This window comes from Hylobates moloch, unplaced genomic scaffold, assembly GCF_009828535.3.
Source record: "Hylobates moloch isolate HMO894 unplaced genomic scaffold, HMol_V3 SCAFFOLD_20, whole genome shotgun sequence".
NCBI lineage: Eukaryota > Metazoa > Chordata > Mammalia > Primates > Hylobatidae > Hylobates > Hylobates moloch.
The window spans coordinates 38,106,875-38,132,380 of NW_026652295.1; the positions used below are offsets into that span (position 1 = coordinate 38,106,875).

Sequence of the window (25,506 nt, forward strand, 5' to 3'; positions counted from 1 at the left end):
GACTACAGAAAAGGCATGACCATCTTAAGATAGCTAGTCTCCTTAGACTAGGAGAGTCAAGATGAGAATTCAAGCCTCTTAACTCTCAGTCTATTCGTATAAAAGTTCCCTGCCTGATCTTAGTGACTACACAGTTTAGAAAATGGTTGTCACAAAATTCTGAGTATTTCCAGTAATTCCTCAGTCATTCATCCTCATGAACTGAAATCCACAAGGCCTAGCATCCAGTGGATACCAAATCAATGACACAGAAGTGATCTCTATCAACAGAGGCTGGTCCTGGGGACCCCGAGTAGAGATCCATGTGATTTGAAATGAGTGGTTCATGAAAGAAGCCAGAGGGGGCCTGAGGGCCAGGCAGAGTATTCACTAATTCATGCAACAAATATTTACTGAGAGCCCATGTGCTAGGTACTGCTTTAGGTTCTGGGGCAGGCACAGTGCTGAACAACTAAGACAAAGTCCTGGTCCTCATGCAGTAAAGCAGGGAGAGATTGACAAAGTACAATGAAACATTAAACAGGACACTGCTGCTATAAAGGAAAATAACTCTGTATACAGGGGGTAACAAGTGACAGGGCAAGGTATATTCTAGATCAAGTGGCCCAGGAAGGTCTTTCTGATCTGAGACATTTGAGCAAGGAAGTGAGGAAGGCATCTTCAGGGAGAAATGATGAGCAGACTAAAATGAAAGAGATCCTTGCAGGGAATGGGGTCTTAGCAGTTGCCACAGGCTAGGCCATTTAGGGCCTTTGCATTTGGGACCCGGGTCATAGGAGGGTTTCTGAATAGTGAGATGTGGTTAATATCATTTGAACGGTTTCATCCATTACAAGAAATTAGGCACAAACTTTCTTGAGATTTTTCATTTTCTTTTTTTTTTTTAATTTGAGATGGAGTCTTGCTCTTGTCACCCAGGCTGGAGTGCAGGGGTGCAACCTTGACTCACTGCAACCTCTGCCTCCCGGGTTTAAGTGATTCTCCTGCCTCAGCCTCCTGAGTAGCTGGGATTACAGACACCCGCCATCATGCCCGGCTAATTTTTGTATTTTTAGTAGAGACGGGGTTTCACCATGTTGGCCAGGCTGGTCTTGAACTCTGACCTCAGGTGATCCACCCGCCTCGGCCTCCCAAAATGCTGAGATTATAGGCATGAGCCACCGAGCCTGGCCGAGATTTTTCATTTTCTAATAAGCAGTCTGCATAGGACAGAGTTCAGTCATGTTTCAAACAATCTTCAATAGATGGTTCAGACTCTTCTGTAGGCCTTTCTCTTTCTCTCTCTCTCTCTCTCTCTCTGTCTCTCTCCACTCTCTCTCTCTAGGTCTACTTCTTATCTTTGAGGTGGATAGTTTCCTGAAATCCACTCCTCCTACCTTTACAGTGAAGATTCTTGAAGAGTGCAATCGGAGGGCTTGTCATGTCACAGAACTTGTGGAGGATGAGTCATGATTTTGAAATGTTTTTAATAGTGGTTTTATAACTAAAACCACTTTGGAGGTCAGTGACCATAAACTGAACATAAAAAGGATAAAGCACTATTGGTCCAGAATTAAGTATTGACAAGAGACTGTCCCTAAAAGACTGATTTGGTATCTAATTTTCACTAGGACTATATTAACTCAAATACTGTAGAATATTTATTTATTTTATTTGTTTGTTTCATTTGATTTTTAAAATAGTCTGAGGATCACGTTACAAGACATATAGTCATTGGGATGGTATATCTCAAATTATATGAGATGATCTTGAAAAATTATTCTGTCTTACGCTTTTTGGAATAAGTTATCAAATTTTAGGCTCTAGAGAGCCACTGTACCTGTAGTTGAAATTTATTCAACTTCAAACATATTGAGGAACTAAATCAAATTAAACTTTTATTAGATTAGCCAATAAAAAAATTTGAACTGCAACTTGAATATGGTGGAAATGGCTTCTCCTAGAGTTACCTTTAAATGCTAAATTTCAAAGGATGAAAAAAAAAAAAAAGAAAGCATTGATGGGTGTTTTGCATGTCACTTCCTATATAAAATCTTTCCTCTCTGCTTCCTCCCCTTCACAGAACACTCCTCCTCCATCTCTATCAGCTGTCTATCACAGCAGGTGGGCATCAGCAAAGAGCATGTGTGTCTGGACATCTTCCCCTCTCTGCAGCACACCACCCTCCTGAGGGATTATTTAGTTTGTCTCTGAGCCTCCCAGCTCCTAACACAGTGCCCAACATGGTCCTGTTAGTACTCAATCAGTGTTTATCCACTGGAAAAAATGAATACAGGTATAAATTTGTTTTATTTCAAAGTGAGACTTATTTGATGGATAAATGAGCATTTAAGACTCTTCCTTTAGGCATATTTATTTGCATTTCAATATAAAGCTTGGACATCAATGAAGCTTTTATTAGTACAAATATGTTCTTTTGAAACAAATTCTGTGTGAGTTTTATAACACTATGTGTTTGGTTTTAAACTATATTTAGTCTTAAATTATTTAATGTTATAATTACTTTTTAAAAGAAATGCTCCAAACAGATTGGACTTGGAGTATGAGAAAAAGGACAGAACCACAGGAAACTTCTAACTTTCTGGCTTGGGCAACAGTACAGCTTGGAGAGACATTGACTGATGGAGGACACAGTGGTAGAGACCAGGTCTGGGGAAAAATGGAGAGGAATTCAGTTTGAGGCATGTTGAGTTCAAGGCCAGCTGTTAGGAGCTCTTTTTCTCTTCATTGTTAAATATCCAATGAATGGAATATTTAATTTCATGTAAAAATACACTGGGGAGGAGATGTGGTGATTGATGTGGCTAAGTAAAAGGATGAATTCAGTTGGCAATCCAACTATAGTAAGCTTGCACGTAGGAAGATTATGATTCTATGGATACTAATTGATAGAGTTTGGCTGTGTCCCCACCCAAATCTCATCTTGAATTGTAGTTCCCATAATCCCAATGTGTCATGGGAGGGACCTGATAGGAGGTAATTGAATCATGGGGGTGTTTACCCCCATGCTGTTCTCTTGATAATGAGTAAGTTCTCACAAGATCTGATGGTTTTATAAGAGGCTTTTCCACTTTTGCTGGGCACTCACTCCGTCCTGCCACCCCATGAAGAAGGTGCCTGCTTCTCCTTTGCCTTCTGTCATGATTGTAAGTTTCCTGAGGCCTTCCAAGCCATGCTAAACTGTGAGTCAATTAAATTTCTTTTCTTTATAAATGACCCAGTCTCGGCAGTTCTTTCTAGCAGTATGAATACAGACTAACACACTAATTATTACATACCTCATGTTAGATCAGAGAATTTCCTAACTGACTCTTGGTCTTGACCTCAGTATTATATCAACTCACTACTAGTCACCCTAAAATTTAAATCATCACTTTTAACCTTCCTCTGAAGTTCCAGAATTCAATCTGTGTATTTCTTCATCATATACAAAAATTGAGCCTTTCTTATCTTTCCTTTCCCAATTTTCCCACCTCTGGATAACCTGTTTTACAGTCATAAGTTATCACTATTTTCCCTTTTTTACCCCTTTTATATGTGAAACCATCACTTCTATTGATTCTTCATTAACAAGATCTCTCAGACTTTTCTCTTCTCTGTTCTTGTTGTCACCACTCAAGTCTCTTCCCTCATCCTCACTCTCAAACTGATTATAATGTTTTTCTGATTTCTCACTCCAGCCAATTCTGTCCAATTCTGAGAGCAGTAATCTTAAAAAGGACGTCATCACATAAATTCTTTCATGGTCACCCTGCTAAAGCTGCAACTCCTGTTTTATTTTTCCCTTTTCAGCTTCTGCAATCTGAAATGCTCTATATTTTAGTTATCTTGTGTACTGTCTCTCCACTAGAATGTAAGCTCCATGAGGGCAAGAACATTATTTTGTTTATTCCCATATTTGTTTATTCCCTGCACCTAAAACAGTGCCTAGCACAAGGAGAGAGCAAAATAAACACTTATTCAATGAATGAATGAATTTAATACTCTCAGACCACAATTCATTTCCTAGATACCATTAAGGAAGATACCAGCTCCCTTGCATATGGTATTCAGAACCCATCATGAGGTCACCATTCATCTGTCTAGCCCTATTCTTCAATTCCTCCATGAGAACCTCAGGCTCCTGCCAGGCCAGTTTCAATTCAGATTCTCATCAGTTAGTGTTTGCTATATGCAAACTCCTATCTTGGTCTCCTGCTATTCTCTACACTCCTTACCACACCCCTGCCACCCTCTCACATTCCCTTTCAGAATCTTTGTTAGAAGGGTACCTTCTTCCTCTTGACATCCTTCAGAAATTTTTCAGCTTACTCCATGGGTGAAATCTTCAGTGACTTCCCTCGTTTCTGAATTCCTACAGAATTATTTTGCTTTTTATTATCATAGTGAGTAAATAATATATTAACCATATGTAATAAACTGCTATTAAATTTTTAAACATAGAACTGAAAAGAGTGCATAGATCACATTTGGTTTAACTCTCTCACTTTACACATAAGAAACCTTAAGTCTGCAGAGTCATTAAAAAACTAATATGGGTAGAATTAAAACTAGAATTAAAGTTAAAATTATCAGTATCCATTTATTCTCTCCATTAATATATTCCTTTGTTCTGTGTTTTATATATACATATACATGTGCATGTATTTGTGTGTATATATGTGTCTGTAAGTTTTCCTCAATAAAACCGTAACTCCTTGGAATTATTTTTTGTAATTTTTTGTATCCTATACCTCTAACCCCCCACCAAAGCACCTATTAAAATGATTAGCATCTAGTAGGTGCTCAATAAATTCAGCTTGAAGGATTAATTGCATGAAGACCTCTTTTTCTGTTAGAAAAGGATCCAGATGTTTAGAGGTATCCAGACACTTTGGGGCAAGAGTTAATGAGGTCCAATTCAATTTCATCTTGGAAGTAAAACGTTGCTAACAGAAAATATTTGACTCGCTTAGATGTGGGCAGGATACAATGCTTCCAAGCCTAGTCAAGATCTACAGGCTTATTTTTTATATTTTTTACCAAAGAAACAATTGTGTATGTGTTTAGAGACTCAGTCACAATCAAATCTTCACCGAAGAAGTTCTGTATACATTAACTTGGCTATACAGCCTTTATCCAGCTGTCTCTTTTCAAATATACCCAGCCACCCCACCCCCCAAAAAAGATGTAAACTAAAAATATCATAATAACTGGAGGCTGACATCTGAAATCCTCTTAAATTAAGGCATCCAAGTCCATGCAACAAATATTTACATTAAGCACAGAAATGTTGGGAAATGGCTCAAAAAATTTGATAGGGCTAGTCATTAACAGACATCTCCAAACTGCTCAATTCATACTAGATAAAATACCATATCTACTAAATATCTGCTTTCTGATAGGCTTCAGAGAATGTCTGATGGTAATATCCTTATGCCATGCCAGGAATCTGTAGGGCAGAGAAGTAGAAGAGGATGAGAGCAATTCTGCCACTGTGTCCTGACAAGCTCTGGGACACATACTCTCTCCAGACCATCATCCCCCTCCTGCCTGTCTCCTGGAGGGTTTGGGCACAATAAGAGGACTGAAGCTGATTCACATTCCTGAATAAATATCCAGGGGCCCTAGAACACAGAGCAGTACAGACTAATGGTGTTAAATAGCAGTGGCACTTTAGGGGTAAATTTTAATTTATCACTTTCATTTTAAGATGATAAAAGACTCTTAAGTCTGTTGAAATGTAGGTTGTACTAATGTTCAATCTAGGTAATTATGGAAAAACATAATGATAACAATTTAACATAAACAATAAAAACAAAACACATTGTCTGAATAACCTGCACTGTCAGTTGTGAACGAGTGCCAAATTTACTACTTTTGTGAAACTGTATGGTTTGCTCTGGCAGGGTGATTTCCATTTGCAACACTTGTTCTCCCTAACTGCTCGTCAGAAATCACTAATAAGACACAATGACACATAGCACACTTCTCTTGACAGCAGACAAGTCATTTCATTGGGAAATGCTGAAGTTTGTTTAGTAGCACATGAACTAGCTTTACATGATTCCTGAGCCCAAAAGTAATTATTGATATCTCTGCATTCTCATTGTATTTTGTTTACATCTTCTCATAATGTTTATATATCACATCATTACTTGTGCTCATGTCTGTCACCACCACTAAATTATGAGTTTCTTGAGAGCAGGATCTAGGTTTTGCTCACATTTGTGCCCCACTCAGGGCCTAACATAGCGTTTTGTGAATGCTAGATAAATAATGAGTGTTAAATGAATGAACAAATAAACTAATTGCACAAAAAAATTACTGGCAACCCTCTATACTGTCTATAGAATCTGTTGAGGTTGACATTTGTATATTTCTTATCTATAGATCAACAGAAATCAATCCAGGATCTAAAAGTCCTTCAGTATTTCAATCTGTTGTCACAATTTTAGTTTTCATTCTATTCCCCAAACTCCTGTGAAAGAAAAATTTGATTGTTATTTGATTGTTATACCTTCTAAACAGAAAAATTCATTTATGGAATAAGTGGCAAGTTAGTAAAAGATATAATATAAATATTATACAATATTAAGAATCATAAAGAAGATATAACAAAATGTGCTCATTCTTACTGCATATACTTTATTGCATTTTTCTTTTGTTAAATTACAGTCTGTGGTCATTCCTTGAGAAAGGATCTAGGGTGCTATCTTTTCTGTCTGAAAGTTTGCACGTCTGCAGAATGCCTTTTTTCATCTTCACATTTGAATACAAATTTGGCTAGATACAGAAAAATACATTTAGAGTACTTTTTGTTTGTTTCCTTAGCACTAGATGTTCTTGTTTTCAGAATTATTGATGAGAAGTCTGCTCTAAATCAGATTATCGATTTAGAGTAATTTTTTTTCCTCTCTGGTAACTTTCATGATTCTTTCATGTATTTTGTGGCTCTAAAAATTTTATACAAGATGACTATATGGCTTAGCACTTGGTAGCTTTTCATTCTGAAGTTGCATGTCTTATTTTTCAGTTCTAGGAAATTCTGAGATATTATTTCTTAACTATTGGCTCCCCTGCATCATCTCTATTTTCTCCTCACCAACACCTATTCATCAGATATTGGTAAATATAGAGCTATTCTCTATGACACTTTTCTTTTAACCTTTCTATCTCTTTATCCTTTTATCTCATATTCTGGAAGAAATCCTTAGCCCTGATCTTCCTAGCTCACCAATCTGCCCCTCGGTTTTTTCATTCTGTTATTGAGCCATCTGTTAAGTTCTTAATGACAACAACTATATTTTTTCATTTCCAAGATTTCCCCTTGATTTTGCTTCATAAAAGTCAACTCCTGTTCTTGTTTCATAGATGTAATACCATATTCTATCATATTCTATTTCTCTAACGATATTAATCACTTTGGGTAATGTTTAGTTCTAAGGCCCTATGGGTTGTACAATCTTCTTGTTCTTATCATTCTCAGACTTTTGGCCTCATATTTCTAATTCCAGCCACCCCTGAACCATGGGCTCATCTTTCCTGGACTCTCAGGTATCTCAGCTTGGGCAGCCTGTCTGGGATGAGGCGCCGAAGCAGCTGCCAGTGCTTGAGCTTCTTCTTCTTTTTCTTTTTTCTTTTTTTTTTTTTTTTGAGATGGAGTCTCACACTGTCACCCAGGCTGGAGTGCAGTGGTGCGATCTCAGCTCATTGCAAGCTCCACCTCCCGGGTTCACGCCATTCTCCTGTCTCAGCCTCCCGAGTAGCTGGGACTACAGGCGCCCGCCGCCACACCCAGCTAATTTTTTTGTATTTTTAGTAGAGACAGGGTTTCACCATGTTGGCCAGGATGGTCTCGATCTCCTGACTTCGTGATCTGCCTGCCTTGGCCATCCAAAGTGCTGGGATTACAGGCGTGAGCCACTGCGCCTGGCTGCTTCCTCTTATTTTTCGTGAGAATAGGGGATGGGTAAATAAAGCCAAAGACAGCGACTGGTCTTCAGAGCTTCTCTAGGCTCTCTGTTAGCTACCTGGGGCCCTTCCCTGTCTCTTCATCCTCAACACTGCAGAGGAGGAGTGCTCAGGAGTTCACAGGACAAACTGCCCCACTACAACAGCTCTACCAAATGCTCACTGGCTGTTCCTAGCCCTCTCCTGCTCCAGGGCTCCACACTTCCAGACGGGGAGCAATTATGATGCTGCACCCACGTCTTAGTCTATCTTTCTCTCTTGTCCATCTCAAGTCCCACCTCTCAGTCCCTCAGGAATTCCTTGAAGTCTCTAGACCATCAAGAAGTCGGCTTCCTGTTTTTAGGTATGACGAGAGATCCATGTGTTTATCCCAGTGCTATAATTCTCTAGATTTGGTACAATAGAGGGAACCTGCAGCACACTCACTCTGACGTACTGAAACCACCACATTCAAAATCTTACCCTTAAACTAAGCCTCCTGAAAAACATACAGGATACACAGGAATTCGCAGAAACACTGGTACTGATGTTTTTTCTTTTTTTGAGATGGAGTTTCACTCCATGCTGGAGTGCAATGGCGTGATCTCGGATCACTGTAACCTTTGCCTCCTGGGTTCAAGTGATTCTCCTGCCTCAGCCTCCCGAGTAGCTGGGATTACAGGCATGCGCCACCATGCCCGGCTAATTTTGTATTTTTAGTAGAGACAGGGCTTCTCCATGTTGGTCAGGATGGCCTCGAACTCCTGACCTCAGGTGATCCACCCGCCTCAGGCTCCCAAAGTGCTGGGATTACAGGTGTGAATATTCGTACTGATTGAATATGTTGCTTTTAGACTCAGTTTCCCCCTTCCCCTCTTTGACTCTGCATCACAAGAAACTACATTCCCAGATTTTTTAGCAACTGGCTTCTGGATAACTTCAGCCAACAGGAAGCACTGGTGGAAGACTGAAAGGGGGACGTGAGAGAAGCCAAGGATGTTCCTCTGGACAGTGTCTCAACTAGCACCTGTGGCTCTTCAGTGGCTGCAGCTGCTGTCACACAGCACTCAGTATGGTCTAGCTTCTGCCTGTCAGCTGCTGCTCTTAGGTTCTGGTATCATCACCTTCTCCTATTGTCCCTGCAATCCTAGGGGCATAGAAGCTCCTGCTGTTACTGATCTCTCGGGTGTTGCTTCATTTCCTGTTTAGTTTCTCAGCAAAACTGTCTCCTGGCAGTCAATTTCCTATATTAAATTCCTTTTGTTAAAAGGCCTAGACTGGTTCTGTTTTCTTGGCTGGATCCTGACTTGTAGATCAAAATTCTGAAGAGACATTTTCAAAGACAATAATTGGTAATTCCCTTCTTTGAGGGGAAAGGAACACCATAGTGAAGATAGTTTGAGGCTAGTGTTCTCAATATCTACGATATCCCAAGTTGTTTGAAGAAATGACATAAAACGTTTTTTTAACATGAATTTTTGGCAATATGCTTCCCCTTAATTGCAAATATGCCACAAAGCAGTCTTGCAAGAAAAGCCTTAGGGGCCTCTCATGTTATTAAATACAGTGTTCTGGAATTAGGAAACACTATCCCGTAGGAGTGAAAGCTGTGACTATAACAGAAACCTTGCTGAGGCTTCTCAAGCTTTAGACCTACCTCAGGGGCAGCTATGGAATAGTTTAAAGACAACTACTTTTATTCTCTCTCTTATTTACCATTTTCTCCATTGAGGGAGGGTTAGGTGAAATTATAGCATATCTTTAGAAAAGTCCCATGTAGCTCTATTTCTCATTTGGAAATAGAGAATGCCACGGCCTTCAAAGCCTGGCCCATTCTTACTACCCAACACATGCTTAATAAGCAGCACAGAAACAAGAAAGCCCACTGTGATCAGAGAGAGAATGAGAGCCACATTGCACCACTGATATGCCATATGGCTGCAAATCTAAAGGCTCTGAAAGATGCCGCAGTTGTATAAAGCCCTGAATACCTGCTTTCATTCCCAGTTAGAGTGTTTGAGCTATAATATATGGGCCATCCATTTATTAAAGGAGAGAGCTTACTTTGGCATGGGATAAATTGGTGCCTGTAGCAAGATGCTGTTGAATACAAAGGATGTCTCTTGAATTCCTTTCAGATCTGAGACCCACAGCTCAAGAGTATTGGTGTGTGTGTTTTAAAATTGCATGACTATTATACAATTCCTTTTCTTCAGCTGGCATGAGAAGGATATTCCCATCCTCTCTTTGCTCTGTTCTTTACTTCCTCAAAGCTGAGGCGGCAAAAACACTGCCAGCCTTACCCAGCTTTTCATGGAAAGCCGCCACTCTTAACTGGCGCCTAAATGCAATTTCAGACTGTCCCAGGAGACCTTCATGCTTTGAGGTGAATTCATAACATTAGGGCCAACAAAGAAGTTAACACAAACTTTCACTGTTAAAGAAAAAGAAAAAAAAGTCTGCAGGCTTACTGAAAGAGCTCTGCTTCTGTGAGTGCCTCTGTCCTCTGCTCCCCAGTGACCATGGCCAGTTCATCCTTCAGTTCCTGGATTTCCTTTTGTAGGCGTTTAATCACCTACAAATGGCAAAGAGACAGAGAAAATGTCAACTTCTCATTAAGGTGAACTTGGTGACAGAGAGCATACAGCTCTTAAAATTATGGACAATTTTATGGACACAAAAATGGGTAATGGCATAAAAAGCCAGCTTTGTTAAATCTTAACGTTTTGTTAAAATAGTTCTAGATTTTTTTTTTTTTTTTGAGACAGAGTCTTGTTCTGTCACCCAGGCTGGAGTGCAGTGGCATGATCTCGGCTCACTGCAACCTCCGCCTCCCGGGTTCAAGCGATTCTCCTGCCTCAGCCGAATAGCTGGGACTACAGGTGCATGTTACCACGCCCGGCTAATCTTTTGTATTTTTTTTTTTTTAGTGGAGACAGGGTTTCACCATGTTAGCCAGGATGGTCTCAATCTCCTGACCTCGTGATCTGCCCACCTTGGCCTCCCAAGTCTGGGTTTACAGGCATGAGCCACCTTGTCCAGCCTCTATAATTTTTTTTAAAACAAATAAAACATTACTGATGTAACTGGAACCCCCTATTGGTATCCCCCCTCCGTCCTTCCTGGGGTGATCACTGTACTGCATTTAAGGGGTCTGATTTCTCTGTGTATTTTCATACATTTACTCCATATGTATGCATGTACTCATAAATAATGTATTGTATCATTCTGCATGCCCTAAACTTTATGTAAAGGTTACATGACTGCATGCAATTGCAACTTGTTTTTGTCCTTCACATTATGTTTTTAAGCTTATTTATATTGCTTCATGTGGCTGTGGCTGTAGTTCATTAATTTTCATGGATATATAGTATTTCAGTAAAGGAACATATCAGAATCTATTTGTCTCCTGTTGATGAGCATTTAGGATTTTTACTTTTGCTATTACGAACAGTGTTGCTATGAATATTATGAATCTCTTTGAACACATATGTAAGAGTTTCTCTACAGTGTGCACTTTAGAAGTAGGATTTCCTGGCTGGAGAGTATGTGCATCTTGCCTTTATTATATATTGTTAAATTGCTCTTCAGAGTAGTACAAATTTACATTCCTATCAACTGCAGATGTAAATTCCTGTTTCCACATTTTTGTCACTATGTAATATTGACAGGTACTTTCATTTTGCCAATCTGTTAGGTGTAAAATGATATCTCATTTTAGTTCTAATTTGCATTTTCATGATTATTTGTGAAGTTGGTCATTTTGCATACGTATATTGGCAGTTTGGGTTCTTCCTTGCTCAAATTATTTATTCCCATTCTTCCATGTTTCCATTTACTTGTTTTTCCTTATTGATTTGCTAGCTTCTTTCTATATTCTGGATGTGAATCCTTCATTAGTTTTATGCAGTGCACCTGTTTTCTCTCAAGCTGTGTCATGTTTTTCACTTTGCAGTGTTCTTTTTGTTAAATGAAAGTTCGGAATTTCAATATAATCTAATTAGCACCTTCTTCCTTTATGGGTTGTACTTTTGTGTCATTTGAAAGAAAATCTATCTTATCCCAATCATAGGAATATATTCTTATATGATCTTTTAAAAGTGTTAAAGTTTGATTTTCACATTTAGGTGGATTTTATTTTGTACAAGGTATGAAATAGGGATCAAATTTTAATTTATTTTAAATGGCTAACCATACAAGATTTGCTATTATATTATATAATATGTTTATATATATAAATGTGTCTATTTCTGGGCTATTGGTTAAACACATTTGTTTATTTTACTATATATGGCAATACCACACTGATTTAACTACTAAATCTTAAGAAAGTTGGCATCTAGATAAGATAAGCCCCTTTCATCCTGTTCTTTTCCAAAATAGACTTGGCTATTCTTGGCCATTTGCTCTTCCATGTAAATTTTAGACTCAACTTGTCAAATTCTACCAAAGCCTCTCCTCGAATTTTAACTGGAATTATTACATTTAATTAAAAGGTTAACTTGGTCAGACATCAAATTAATGATATTAAATTATCCCATCCATAAACATGGTATAGCTTTCCACTGATTCCTTTCAATAAGGATCTATAATTTTCTTTATAAATACCTTACATGCCTTTAATTACATTTTCTATCAGGAATTTAAAAGTTTTTGTTGATACTGTAAACAGAATTTTTATAAAATTATATATTCTAACTGTTGGCTTCTGGCATATAGGAAGGCAACTCATTTTTATGTATGGATTACATACCAAATAATTTTCTGAAACTTTGGGGGTTCTATTTCTCATTAAATACTCTTGGATGTTCTATGTAAGCAATATAATTGTCTGTAAGTAATGACAGATATTGTTCCTCTTTTCTAACTCTTATATATTTTATTTCTTGTTATTGTCTCATTTTCCTAGCTAGGACTTCCAAGTTCAATTCTTAAGACATTCCCGTCTTATTTCTTCTAAAATTTCACCTTTAAAATGATGTTTTCAAAGTATGGTTGAATGTTTAATGTGCTCAAACACTTTTTCTGCAACTAGGGACGAAATAATATAATTTCTTTCTTTAAACTCTGAATGTGATGAATCATATTAATTCACGTGATTAGTATTTTAGTATAAACCATCTCAGGCATATAAAATAGTATAAAAGAATACCTTATACCCACTACTTAGCTTAAGTGAACATCCATGTACCCTGTAAGAAATAGAACATTACAGACCTGTCTGAAGACCTCACCCCTAGATAGTCTTCCCTGAATGAATTCTCCATTACCATTATCCTAAATTTGGTTTTAACTTTTCTCATTTTTTTCTTACACTATACATTGATGTATTTTCTAGTGATAGATTACCTTGAATTCCCAAAATAAACCCAACTAGTTCATGATAGTACATGTCATATTAATAATCTTCCTATCACAATGCAAAATTCCTAAAAGAAAAATTAGCAGGCTTGATCCAGCTTTCATCCTTTCTGGAATATTTGGTATTACTCAAAACTTGAAAGAAAAACACCATAGGATCTGGTCTGTCATTCCTTCCTTTCTTCCTCTTAGTAGCTTTACTTTTTTTTTGACACAGAGTTTTGCTCTTGTTGCCCAGGCTGGAGTACAATGGTGCCATCTCAGCTCACTGCAACCTCCACATTCCAGGTTCAAGCGATTTTCCTGCCTCAGCCTCCTGAGTAGCTGGAATTACTAGTGCCTGCCACCATGCTCGGCTAATTTCTGTATTTTTAGTAGAGACAAGGTGTCACCATGTTGGGCATGCACCTGACCTCAGGTGATCCACCCACTCAGCTTCCCAAAGTGCTGGGATTACAGGCATGAGCCACCACACCTGGCCTGCTTTACTCATTTTCTAACTTCTTTTGCTTGGGGATTGTCAGACTAAAGGGGTTATGTAAATTTGAATTTCAAACCTACATGAGGTAGAGCTACGTTTTCAAATTTTTCCGAGTAGTTTTCAGAGAAACTACTTTTTGTTTTACCTATAGTCCATTCGAAAGCGGGCAAGCTGCCCTGACATCTATCTCCACACGGTAGTGGATAGATTTTTTTTTTTTATAGTTCTCCCTTTCACTGGTTTTATGTTGGGGAAAAGAGAGGATATCTTAGGTTCAGCATCCATCTTGCAACACCCCAGGGCTTTAATCTCTATTCCTTTGCTACAACCTCCTTTATATCTCCACTCCAGGACAACTGCAGCCTCAGCTTAGTTTTTGGGCCCTGGAGAATTCCCTTACTTCCTTTCAACCTTACTTATGTATTTCAAAGATGCTTGGGTATATAGGTGAGTTTCAGATTATTTGGACCATTATCAACAGGACCAGAAATCCCAAAGAACATGATATTGAGTATTTCAAATATGTCAGTGTTCCTAGAATTTTGCTGAAATGTACAGGATCGTGTGGGTTTTGTTTGCTTCTTTTTAAAAAATATTCTTAGGATCATCAATCTATACAGAATGAAAATCCTGAGACAGTAACTACATTGGCACCCTTCTCTATTAAACTAATATTGATGTCATATTTTCTATTTTTACTAAGGCTTTTAAGAAAAATCTAATACCAAATTATTCTCCTGTCTTATTGAATAAAAATCTCAAAACCAAGCCAAGTTTTTTTGGTTTTGAGATTGCTACAGTTATGCCTCTCATCTAATTATTGAAGGAACCCTGGCATTAGAGACATCCTTAGGAGATTTGAGCTCATGCCCAGTCACCACAGGCTCTGGCCTTGTTCATGGTTCTTTTACCACCTTGTCTCTCTGAGGTACCAATACTTTTTTTGTTTTGTTTTGTTTGGTTTGGTTTGGTTTTTTTTGAGATGGAGTTTTGCTCTTATTGCCCAGGCTGGAGTGCGATGGCACAATCTCGGCTCACTGTAACCTCCACCTCCTGGGTTCAAGCAATTCTCCTGCCTCAGACTCCTGAGTAACTGGGATTACAGGCATGCACCACCATGCCCGGCTAATTTTTTTGTATTTTTAGTAGAGATGGGGTTTCTCCATGTTGATCCAGCTGGTTTCAAACTCCTGACCTCAGGTGATCCGTCCACCTCAGCCTCCCAAAGTGCTGGGATTACAGGCATGAGCCACCGTGCCCGGCCTGAGGTACCAATACTTTTAAAGAAAGCAGGGAAAATCCTTATTGGCTGGCTCCATATTTGCCATTAAATTTTAAAAGTAAGATACAGGAAATGCCACCCAAGTTTTGTCTTGAGTGGTTTGTAGGACAAATTCTCAATTGTCACTTGTGCCTCAGACAAGCTCTGTACATAAAATGACTGAGAGTAATGTCAGTTTTTAGAGGCAATTATAAAAGAGACCAGGAAACAACACTTGTCAATTACCAGATTAATCTGCACCAGGAAGACCTCAACATTTGTTCAATTATCAGCTATTAGCTTTTGATTCCTGATTTCTCTTTTCTTCAAATCTCTCACAGACCTATATCAAACACATAATAATGTTTACCTTTCTTCAAATTTTTCACATTCCTTCAAAGAAAAGTCTCTAGCCAAATGCAAAAAACAAACAAACAAACAACAAAATCCAAACCCTCCAATGTCTAGTATGTTTATTTTCCTTAAATTCTGAACTAGTTTTTGTCTTGGGGCTAATAACTTTGTTAACTCTCTTTCTCATTTGGCACTGTAATGCTATAGGGCTGCTGGAAGGGTAGGGACAGCAACAAAATCCACCCTAGGAGCTCAATTCCACCTGAATCTTGCCTTTGCATGCTGTCTCCTCTCTCCAGCAGGAACAATGTGTGATGCTGATACCTGACCAGGGCCTGTGCTGAAACAGATCCTGCCTCACTCATTGGTTTTTCCAGAAAAGAACTCCATCAGAGGAGCTTGGCGCTTTCTGAGGCAAGCAGAACATAACAGACAGCCCCATTATTCCTTTGTCGTCCTCCTCCTCTGTCCTTCCGTGGGGAGAAAGAGGAGAAAGGACAAACAATCAAGAGGAAGTAATTAATATGGGTAATAATTAATTTGTTTTTTTTTTTTGATTTGAGAAATTTATAAATGAAACACTGTTGGTAGGATTTCACTTTTTTTTTTTTTTTTTTTTACAATGCAGATTACTAAGCCCATATCAGCTTATTTTCTAGAGAAATAAGAAAAACTGAGTGATTTGAAAAATAATGTAATCTTAATTATGGAATTTGATACAATTGAGATATTTCATTTTAACATTTTCAATGTTGGCATAAATGGATTCAGTATTGCATTTCATTTACAGAAAACTAACAAAATAGAGAATAGAAAATATCTGCATTTATGTTGAGCTAAACTATTACTATGTAAATTTCTTTTTGCTTAAAAAGTTATTTGATAAAGCAGGATTTACTGTTATAAAACTAGAAGTTTGATGGATCAAGCCAATAATGAATTTTTAAAAACTCTAGAATAACAGAACGAGTATGTAAAATATGGTTCTACTGAATGGCTATTAGGACTTTTCTTTCTTTATGAGCTTTTATATAAGATGGACTATTATTGGCCGGGCACGGTGGCTCACGCCTATAATCCTAGCACTTTGGGAGTCCAAGGCAGGTGGATTGCCTGAGCTCAGGAGCTCGAGACCAACCTGGGCAACATGGTGAAACCCCGTCTCTACTAAAATACAAAAGAAATTAGCCGGTTGTGGCGGCGTGTGCCTGTAGTCCCAGCTACTCGGGAGGCTGAGGCAGGAGAATTGTTTGAACTCGAGTGGCGGAGGTTGCAGTGAGCCAAGATTGTACCACTGCACTCCGCACTCCAGCCTGGGCTACAGAGCAAGACTCTGTCTCTACCAAAAAAAAAAAAAAAGACAGACTATTATTGTCTCTAGATAGTTAAACTGATGTATTTTGAAAGGCTAAGTTCTGCATATAAATGTAATCATGTGTGGTTCTGTTGTATGAGTCCTTAGGATTCCCTGCGTGTCTTTGAAGTGAAGCAATGGGGAGCTGCATGTAGGAAGAGTAGTGGCTTTTGAGTTAGACCGCCTGGGTGTGAAGCCTGACTCTGCTACTTATTAGCACTTATGACTCTGAGCAAATTATCAAACATCTTTTTAACTCAGTTTTGTCATCTTTAAGGTGGAGATAGAGATACCATCTACTCATAGGTTATTTAGAGGATTAAATGAGTTAATACGTTTCCACTACTTAGAACATTCCCAGTACAGAGTAAGTGCACCTACAAATTTTAGCTCATCTTTGATATACTTTAATATATTTTTTAAAATATAGTTAAAAGTTGCTTACCAATCTGGGATCAATTTCTTCATTAAGAACAGCTTCATTCTTTATGAGTGCCACTCGCTGTGCAAATCTGCAGGTAGATATGGACTCCTAAGAAAGCAAAGTAACTTCTTAAAATATTATGGCATACAGAGATATTTCTCTCTAGATAAAACTTAATTTTTATTCATAGAAAAAAGATACACACCTAAAAAGTGATGTGTATAAAACTCACAATGAGGAACTATGCCCCTAAATTAGGAAGCTTTGCTCTAGAACAGCAGTCCCCAACCTTTTTGGCACAAGGGACTGGTTTTGTGGAAGACAATTTTTCCACGGACACAGAGTGCAGGTGGTGTGGTTTCAGGATGAAACTGTTCCAACTCAGATCATCAGGCATTAGATTCTCATAAGGAGCAGGCAATCTAGATCCCTCACATGTGCAGTTCACAATTGGGTTCACGTTCCTATGAGAATCTAATGGCACCACTGATCTGACAGGAGGTGGAGCCCAGGCAGTAATGCTGGCTCCACCACCACTCACCTCCTGCTGTGCGGCTCAGCCCCTAATAGGCCACAGACCTGGTACTGGTCCACAGCTTGGAGGTTGGGGACCCCTGCTCTAGAACACTATTTTTTAACCAAATTTTATTTTGGCTTAATAAAATTACCAATGCCAAAAAGTGAGAGATCACAAGGTCCTAAGTGGCAGCTGGTATAGTATGTGTTTTCAGTTGTTGATCACTTAGACCAGAACCACATATATAAATCATAATCAGAGCAAGAGCCATAATCCACACACATGAAAGATCACAAAATAAAGACTCATAACAGGTCAAAAGGAGAGGCTTGTCAAGGCATCTTACAATCAAAGTCTTGGCCTTGTTTCCTCTTCTGGGGAGTGTCTGGATCCCAAACATTAAACATCAGCTGGCTCTAAAGCAACCCAGAAGAGCCATTCAGCAGCTGGCTCCTGCCAAAGCATCCTGGTTGCTTCACTCAGCAACATTTCTAGGGACACATCTCAGAGATATCTCCAGGGTATCCAGATCTTAGTCATCAGGGCAAAATCAAGCAAGAGAAGCGGATGGGTCAGCTCTCCCATTTCTCTGCGTTGACATTGCCAACCCATCAGTAGGCCTTCCAAAATTTGTATATGAGGCTTCTTCAAACTATCCTGTGCTATGTGAAGTCAATTCTCAAATGGGGTTATTATAACAATGACAAATAGCCCACAGCTGTGAACTCTGTAGGGTACTGCCCTCTGAAGGCATACCCAGCTGAAAAGGCAGAAACCCACCCAAGAGCCTCAACTCTGTCTCACGTGCTAGCAGTAAAAACCTAGATTAAGATCTCCAGAAAGAAGAGCCAACATACATCAAGATTCCTTTTCTCCAAGGAGAGTGTTGCAATCATAGTTGTCATGCAGTTCCCTCCCAAACTGTCTCTTAGGACACTGGTCATCATGGAGTTTCTATAAGGAATGTGCGAACGGTGCTTTTCTGAAAGGGCAATGATAACCTGTGGTAAAGTAGAAAGGTAATGGGATTAATTTAGCAGAAAATGCACACCTGACAAACAACAGCGCTTAAACAGCAATAAAAATGCTAAAGAAAATAATAACTAAATGCAGGGTGAAGCCCAAAACTTAAGTACAGAATAAATATCTTAACAACAATATTCAGTACAAGATGGTGAAGACTGAATAAAGTAAATGTAGCGTAACTGCAGCTTTGTGATCCCCATAATTTTTGGACAAATGAAATAATCTGTATAGAACTGGATACACTATTATTCTGTTTTTAACGATTGGAAAATTTGTATAAAAACATAAGAGTAAAACATGCCTGATTACTTTAATTACCTTAATACTACCAAAATTGGGCTGTATGCCAGTAAACAAGAACTAAGGGAAACAGTATAGGATAGTGGTTGAGGTCCCAGATTCTCATGCAAGATTGTCTAGGTGCAAGTCCTAGCTTTCCTAGGGCACGTCACTCAACATGCCTCAGTCTCCTCATCTGTAAAATAGGAATAAAAACAGTACCTACCTCATAGGTAGTTGAGATGATTAAAAGAGTTAAAATGTGCAAATCATTTTGAATAGTACCTAGCCCATAACAAGTGCTGTATATAGGTTTGCTCCCATTGTAAGCAACGGGTAGTTGACCTTGGTTCAACTCAGGCTTGCTCACCTTACTCTTCCTGAGTTCCTTAGGTACTTAATAGGAAGGTTCTAGATAGATGGATGGCAGATGGAGCAAAGGCTGCTGGGGTTGTCCCGAAAGGAGGCACCTGGGGCTCAGGGTTATCCTGGGCAGACAAATTCAGTGCTAGAATGTTCATTACAAAGTAGCAGGAATCAGCCACCCACAGGATGTGTCTTTAAGGGCATCACAAGGCCCTAGCTCCTGAAAATACCTCCGCCAATGCCTGTCATTGTTCTAGTCCTCCCTTCTTCCAGGTGTGTGATTTCCATCACCAGAACCTCCTCTACTCTTTTGGTTTACAAAACAAAAAGGGAGCATTGCTTTCTGAAGGCTGTTTTGAGCAAAATATGTAACTATACCACTAGTCTCGTTCTAAATTCATGACCACAGGTGTTGGTAAATTCAGTCATCCTGTGATCTCTCTCTCTCAAAAATCACTTTTCAACTCTCAGAAATGAGACCTTCACACTTTTCTCCTTTTTCTTCAAACCTTTGTTCACCCTCTCCTCTCCTCAATTTCACTTTGAGCTGATGGCCACACTTCTACTGGATATGATAGATAAAGATTCAGAACGCTGACCAGGACTATCTCATGTCTCCATCATTAAAGCCCCTGTGCATTCTGCCCTTCACCTTCTTACTGTCCTGCTCCTGTCTAAGGCCAGCCCTCCATCCTTGGCCTCATCTGCTCCCTCCTACTTTTCTCCTACAATTACCTCCTCTCTCTTCTGAATTAATTTCCCTTTCATCTGGACAATTCCCATTCTGCATGCCCACTACAGTCCTAAACTAAGATGGCTCTTGCCAAGGTCATCAGCAACCTTCATTGTACCAAGAGCGCTGATTGCCATCTTACTAGACTTCTGAGCTGAGTAAGCATGTTTAACACTGGTACTCACTGCCTCCCTAGGGAAACACTTTGTTCACGTGGTAACTGGGACACTACACTTTCCTGGTTTTCATCTTTCCTCAAAAACTAGTTAATGAATGTTTCTTTTATCTTATTCCCAAATTACAAACTTTGTAGTGCCCCGGGGCTCAGTTCTTGATCCTCTTTTCTGTCTTATCTACACTCTCTCCCTATGTAATCTCATCCAATCACTTGGCTTTAATTATTATTTAATTCATTTATTTATTTATTTGAGACCCAGTCTTGCTCTGTTTCACAGGCTGGAGTGCTGAAGTGCAGTAGCACAATCTCAGCTCACTGTAGCCTTTGCCTCCTGGGTTCAAGTGAGTCTTGTGCCTCAGCCTCCAGAGTAGCTGGGATTATAGGCGCGCACCACCACACCCAGCTAATTTTTTGTATTTTTAGTAGAGATGGGGTTTTGCTATGTTGGCCAGGCTGGCCTCAAACTCCTGGCCTCAAGTGATCCACCCGCCTCAGCCTCCCAAAGTGCTAGGATTACAGGCACGAGCCACTGTGCCCAGCCATTGCCTGGCTTTTAAATGCATTTATATCCTGATGTCTTCCCAATTTATACCATCAATCTCAACCTCTTCCCTGTGCTACTATCATCTTGGCAACTCTACATCTCCACTTGGATTTCTATTCTTGATTTTCTTTCCTGTCTGCCCCCAAGCCTGATTCTTTCCCAGATCTCACCCATTATTATTAAGGCCCTGCCATCAACCGGGTTGCTCAAGCCAAAACCTTAGGCAATCATCGTTGATTTGCCTTCATCCCCAACATCCAATCCATCAGCAATTTCTATTAGGTTTACCTACAAAACCTGCTAAGAATTGGACCACTTCTTACCACCTCTTCTTACCACCACTACTCCAGTTCAAGCCTCTGGGGTCCCTGGCTTGGGCAACCACACAGGCCTTGGATTAGTCTCCCTGCTTCTACTTTGGCCCTTCCACGATCTGTTCTCCACACAGCAGCCACAGAAATCTTCGCACAATCTAAGTTATGCCAAGTTGCTCCTTAATACACTTAGCATAATATCCCAGCTCCTGTGTGATCCATCCCTGTCGACTTATCTGACATCATGTCCTGTCATGTTCCCTGGGCCTGCACTGGCCTTCTGACTGTTGATTCAGCATGTCGAGCTTATCCCCACATCAGAGCCTCTGAAATTGCTGTTCCTTCTGCCTCGCATGCTCTTGCCCCAGATTTCCGTACAGCTTTCTGCTTCTAATTATTCACATCTTTGTTCAGATTTTGTTTTCTCACAAGGGCCTTCCCTGGACACCCTGTCAAAAATAATACACCTATCTCCAGCCTGTCCATCTATTTTATTTTTCTTATACTACTTATTGCTATTTCAAATTATATCTAGGTACTTATTTGTTATCTGCTTCTCCTTTAGGCTTTCTGCTCTGCAAGGCCAGAGATGTCGTCTCTTCTTCACAGCTCGACCTCCACTGCCGAGGACAGTGCTCAGCACTTGGTAACATGACAGAAACAAAGCTGTCTCCCTCAGCTCTCGTGGCAGCCCTCATTCTAGTTTGACTTCCTATGAAATTACTTTTCCTAGTCTGTCTTGAAAGTCATGTTTTGCTTAAGACGTAGCTCCACCAAGCAGAAAGCCCTGTGTGGGGTTTGGAGGTGAGCAGTGAGAGGTGGTAGCCATAAGAAGGAACATCAGATCTGCAGGGGGCATGGTGGCAGAGACATCTGGTTCTTCTGAGGCAGCTGCAGGGAAGTTTCTGGAATCCAGTGCCATGTGGCTATACAGTAGTACTTTGCAGAGCAGTTTAGTGGTGTGGTTAGGTGTGTCTCCTGGTTGCTCTGTGTAGCAGCCAAACTCAGTTTTCTGACTTTTCTTGAGATTCTTTACGTTTAATAAACCATGCTTCTTAAAATAGCTGGAGCAGATTTTCCAGTTTACAACTAAGAAATTTGATGAATATAAAATGTGCTCAACAAATTTTTGTTAAATAAATCAATGAATGCATGAGAAGATTACTTAGTATGTCCTAGGAAGGCAGTATGAAGGTCATCAGTATGGAATGAGGTTTGAGAGAACTAAGTTTCAGTGTAATTGGAAAGGAAGTGGGGAGCTTTAGGAATACTATAAGCCCAGCCCACCTGGAGCAGATGTAAAACTTTGGAATGACCCAGAAATGGCAGGTATTCAGGAAAGAAGCACAGGTAGATTATTCTTTGTGAGGCTGCTGTGAGTTCTTAAATTGGGCAGGGGCCAAATGATCTGAAAGGCACAGGAAAATGCGGTGGTCATAAAACCTGACTTTTTGGCCAGGCGCGGTGGCTCACGCCTGTAATCCCAGCACTTTGGGAGGCTGAGGCGGGCGGATTACGAGGTCAGGAGATGGAGACCATCCTGGCTAACACGGTGAAACCCCGTCTCTACTAAAAATACAAGAAATTAGCCAGGCGTGGTGGCCGGCGCCTGTAGTCCCAGCTACTCAGGAGGCTGAGGCAGGAGAATGGTGTGAACCCGGGAGACGGAGGTTGCAGTGAGCCGAGATCATGCCTGGGTGACAGAGCAAGACTGTCTCAAAAAAAAAAAAAAAAAAAAAGTGACTTTTTTATTGTTTCCTTCCATCTTAGATTGCATGTAAAAATACAATGGTAAATATTCCTGAAGTTATTCTCTAACTGACAAGGAGTAGAACCTCACATTATGCTTAATAGTATCTCCAAGTAACTAGAAGCTATGCCTACAATCAGTAATTCTATTTACTATTTAATGAGTTAAAGACTTTAAATAAAAAAGAGTTCAGAAGTGTGTGGAAAATTATCCTATGAAAATTGACAAAATTTGGAGTGTTACAATTGGCACTGACACCATTACTTTTTCTTCTGAACACAACACATTCCGTGGAAGCCAAATGGAAACTAAGACTCTGAAAAAGTCCCATTTATGTTGAATAAATGGCTGAAGGCAACTCTGATTCTGATTTCCGTAGCAGTACAGAGCAAGCACTTCATTTCCAGTGGTTTCTCACTTGATGTTTGGGCTGATAGAGGCTGTGGGTCACACCAGGAGCACTCGGTGAGATTTAGGACAAGTATGTATGTCTCCCTTTTCCTCCCATGAACTCAATTTCTGAGGCCAAGATGTACCCTGTTATTGTGGCTTAAAATGTTTTTGAGGAAACTTTTTGGAAAAAGTACTGCATATACCAGGAGAACTCCAAAACCAACCACACTCTGGCAAAAAGAAAGTTATTTACTGGTGAACACAGTGAAGTCCATTCAGCTCAGAGAGGTTGCACCCTTTGAGCAGGTGTGAGTCTCAGAGTTATGGCCAAAAGAGTAATTATAATGCTGCATGGAATTTGTGGAACAAATGTAGGCTAATTAAGGTAAAGCAAGTTACCAAATGGTTTTCCATTCCATCTCTGTCTTATTATATATTGAAACTGAGAAAGAGAGGATAGGGATATAATTGATTACCAACACTCATGGATTTATTTCTATTACAGGTTTTAAATTACTATATTGCTAAGTATTTATTTGTATGCTTTGCTATTCTGCTGGCTGACATGATAGTCCTGCCTACTTCTCAGTCATTCATTTATCCCCATTGTCTAACGTAACTCACAGCACCCAGTAAACATTCAATCACAATTTGTTGAATGAATGAATGAATGAAGCTAATTAAACTACATTGTGTTACACTTCCAGTCTCATTAGTCCCATAATAAGGTACTACATAAAGAGAAATTGATGAACAAAAGTCCTTGAATTTTGTTATTCATTAAACATCTTCCCACTCTCTTTCTTATTCTTATTCCTATGTACTCTTTGGTTTTCTCTTCTTTCTGTGTGAAATTCAAAAATGTCTCTTCTACTGACCTACTTGCTCTCTAGCAGCTACTCCTAGATTTACTCAGCCTCACATCTCCACGTTCACAGACTAGTTTTTCCATATTTATGTTCTTTCCTCTCCCACTAATTTCTTCCCTACTATCTTATGTTGAGCCCCCTCTTTTCCTGTGAAGACACTTGTGTATCAGTGTAAATGGTTAACAGCTGGAGTGATGCAGTGGCTGAAAATGAAACATCAGTTACAGAGACCAAGGGGCAATGACATGTGAATGTCACTGAGACCCTGAGCAAATTCATCCCCCTGGGCTGGGGCTAAGAGCTGACAGGCTTGCAATTCCCACTGCCTGACATGCTCTGCCCATCCTTGATTGGCTCGCCTCTACTCATTCCTCTGCATGGTATCAGGCCCTAAGAAAACCATCTTCAACTCTCACCTCCTCAGTCTCGGTCAGATACCCTGCTACAAGCTCCTCTCACTCCTTTTACTTTCTCTTCACTGCTCTCACCTGGTTTACAGCCACATACTTAAAGATTACATCTTTAATTCATGTCTCCCTACACTAGACCATGAGGTCTTTGGGGAAAGGACTGTTTCTATTTTGTTCACACTAGGCTCCAGTGCCTAGCACAGCCCTCTCAGCACATGGTAGGTCATTATAAATATTTGTTTGATAAATAAATTAACGATATAGAAAATCCAATGCCACATAGCCCCAAGACTACTCACACGAGGCTGTCATAAGAATTTTGAAGAGAAAAAATGTGAGGAGAGGAATAGTTTCAGTGACACATAGCAGCTTGCAAAGGCTTATAGAATAAAAAAAAAGAATTAAGGGCAGAACATTTCTCTCGAGTGATTACAATTGGTGGGAAGTCTGATTCAACTGACGAACCTAATTTTGTATGAACAGATGGATATAATGGAAATTAAAACAGACAGTGCTACCATCCAAAACAAGCAGACACATTTCTTTGAAATAAAGCACTTTGAATACAGTCCATTATGTTTTCATATCAATGTTCTATAAGTGTTCTATTAAGTAAAACCTCTGTTAAGTATAAGTAGTGTGTAATATTTGAGCAAGAAAGAGCTTAGGAATGCTGACTCTTGTTAAAAACACTAGAATGATCTGAATACCAGGCAGGCCTTAATCTCTGGGTGCTGCCTGACTGGGATTCATCTGATTGGAGTCTGGCCATGTGCACCTTGTTCAGATAGGGTCCCTTAGGTTTCTCTCCATCTGCTTTTTTAGCCAATGTGATGATTACATAGCATTTAACATCGAGGCAACATCAGTCTCAGAAGGATTCATTAAGCAGTTAAAAAAAGGTTTTATTTTTTTCTCCTCTAATCTTTTAGCTGCAACATTTGTTAACAAGTCCTTCTG

At 39.5% G+C, this 25,506-nt stretch overlaps 1 protein-coding gene across 2 annotated transcripts in view; it reads right to left on the reverse strand.

Annotated features, from left to right (window-relative positions):
• Positions 1–25,506, reverse strand: part of KIF6 (kinesin family member 6) — a 373,885-nt gene that overhangs the window by 218,503 nt on the left and 129,876 nt on the right. For both annotated transcript variants that reach the window (XM_058432302.1, XM_032141106.2), the window contains exons 8-10: positions 18,542–18,685; positions 17,189–17,275; positions 10,404–10,507 (exon numbers count right to left, since the gene is read on the reverse strand). In XM_058432302.1, coding sequence (XP_058288285.1) covers positions 10,404–10,507; positions 17,189–17,275; positions 18,542–18,685 — 335 coding nt within the window. The remainder of the gene's footprint in view (positions 1–10,403; positions 10,508–17,188; positions 17,276–18,541; positions 18,686–25,506) is intronic.